The 2,501-nt window shown below is 50.7% G+C and overlaps 1 protein-coding gene across 1 annotated transcript in view; it reads right to left on the reverse strand.

Moving 5' to 3' along the window:
* LOC106816750 (calcium/calmodulin-dependent protein kinase type II delta chain-like) overlaps window positions 1-2,501 on the reverse strand; it is an 18,996-nt gene that overhangs the window by 10,361 nt on the left and 6,134 nt on the right. Inside the window, exon 3 of the mRNA XM_014821373.1 lies at window positions 530-605. Within this exon, the coding sequence (XP_014676859.1) occupies window positions 530-605 (76 nt within the window). The remainder of the gene's footprint in view (window positions 1-529; window positions 606-2,501) is intronic.

Genomic DNA, 2,501 nt, shown 5'->3' on the forward strand with positions numbered 1-2,501 from the left:
CACACACACACACACACACACACACACACACACACACACACACACACACACACACACACACACACACACACACACTTCTGCCCACTCTCCCCCCTCCCCCCCGAGTTAGATGGGCACCGCTCCCGGTGACGATGCAGAGATGCGCAGCACTTACGGTCGGCACACTTGGACGGCAGCTGACTACGAACCCTCGCTCTCCGACCGCTCGTGTCCACCTGTACGACCGTGGCGCTCGACTGAAGGGTCGCTGAGCTGGAGGTCGGGGCGCGGTGGGTGGGCGAGGGGCAGGGGGCGTGGTGGGTGTTGTGATGCTGCTGGTGGCGAACTGCTGGGCAGACAGAGAGGAGGAGAGGAGAGGGAGAGGAGAAAGAGAGAAAAAAGAGAGGAGAGGGAGAGGAGAAAGAGGAGAAATAGAGGAGAGAGAGAGAGGAGAAAGAGAGGAGAAAGAGAGGAATGGTTGGACTGGATGGTTAGACAGACTAGGTGGTTGGATGGACTAGCTGGTTTGCTAGACTAGGTCTATACGTACGTGTATGCCTCGTAGTCACCGGACGTGATTGCATCCAGTAGCTGCTCCGTCATTCTGATGATGTCCTGTTTACGAGCTGAAAGACGAGCGAGGAACAGTTCAATGATACACTTAGAGGGCGCTAGTAAACTGCCGGCGTTGCAACGCGAGCATGGTGAAGCAAGACAGTGATCATTACTGCATATGTGTGCAGAGGGCGCCAGTGATCACTACCTCGTGTGTGCTGAGGGCGCCAGTGATGACTACTTTGTGTATGCAGAGGGCGCCAGTGATGACTACCTCACATGTGCAGAGAGCACAAGTGACTGGCAATCTCGTATTAAAAGAGCTTATAATAAGAGCTTAAAGGTAACCTTAAAAGTATTAGAAGCTCTTGATATTACACAATAGATCGAGAACAACGGCAATAAATAAGTTAGTTATAAAAAGAGTTACGAATCACAATAATTTGATCATACGTAGTACATCGATATTCACTCACGACAATCATTGATGCCTGCATTACATGCAAACACAGAGCAGCAAGACAGACCGTTCACACACTATCACAGCGCATGCAACACTCCATGCGGCAGTCATTTCACACACAGATCACACAACCGTGATCAGCCTTCCCCCATTATTAAGATTCTCAGGAAGTCTGAGACCAGTGCTGGACTGGGAAAATCATTCAGGTCGGGAAATATAGCGCGAAATATAGCCCTAGTCAGGCCACTTTTTAAGCGGGGGGTCTGGGGGTCCCGGGACTCCCCCACCAGGAAAACTTGTGTAATATGGCCTGCAGGCCGTATAGATCGAAATGGCCCGCAGGTTGCAGATTTAAGATATAAATATATATATATATATATATATATATGGCCTGCAGGCCGCAGATTATAATTTTTTTTAATTGGGGGGGGGCAGGCCACTTAGCAGGCCAGGCCACCGGGAAAACTCCAAGTGCTCCCGAACGCCAGTCCAGCCCTGTCTGAGACTCCCATTAATGTGAGTAAATTCTCCATTACATGTAACGTGATTGCTAGTCTACTGATGCAAGTGTGCGTCGCGCGGCGCATGCACCGCGGCTCACGCGAGCGGGGAGGCATCCCTGGGGAGCTATAGTTGCTGCAGGCACCTTGAAGAAGGGCAGGGGAGTATTGCCAGAAGGAACCTTATATTATCAGGTGTGTATAATATAGTGTATCTGAGCCAGGGGTAGAAATTAACTTTTGAACAAGGGAGTCCAACGGACTCCTTGCCCTCAAAAAGAGGGAGTCCAAGGCAAAATGAGGGAGTCCGCAGTCTGAGGTTCAAAATTAAAGATATTAACAATACGCATGAGCTGCCAAATTTTCTTTGGACATTTGCTGAAAAAATACGGTAATTCCGCGAGGCCGTGCTCTGGAACGAACTAGTTAGTATAGCAACATTTTCAGGGAGTCACACGGACTCCTGCATATGTCAAATCTGGGAGTCCGACAGAAAATCAGGGAGTATTTGGCTTCGTTAATTTCGCACCCTGTATCTCTATATTATACATCCTGATATTACGACAATAGCTGGGGGCAACGGTCTCAAAAGACAATCGAGAAACAAGGACGTGCACAAAACATAAGAGCGTTGCGCGACATGCACACTCACCAGTGATCGCATTCGAGCGGGGCAGCAGGATGAGTAGTGGCCGCGAGAGGGAGAGGGGGAGCAACGCAAACAAGAGAACGTGCTCAGGCGGTCGAGGAAGGGTTGGGCGGCTTAGATGTGAGAATCGTGGTGGCCGAGGGAGCAGAAAAAAACGGTGGAGGAAACAGAGAGCGAGAGAGAAAGATTCGCAAAACATTCGCACGAAAAAAACAAACGTGTTAGCTTCCCCCACTCCTACCACGTTTTCCCTCCACCCCTCGCCCCTCCCCAACTTCAGGCACCGAAACACGCAAGAACCCCCCTCCCCCCCCCCCACCACACACAGTGACACACACGCACGCACGCACGCACG

Source organism: Priapulus caudatus, unplaced genomic scaffold (genome assembly GCF_000485595.1).
Source record: "Priapulus caudatus unplaced genomic scaffold, Priapulus_caudatus-5.0.1 Scaffold1476, whole genome shotgun sequence".
NCBI lineage: Eukaryota > Metazoa > Priapulida > Priapulimorpha > Priapulimorphida > Priapulidae > Priapulus > Priapulus caudatus.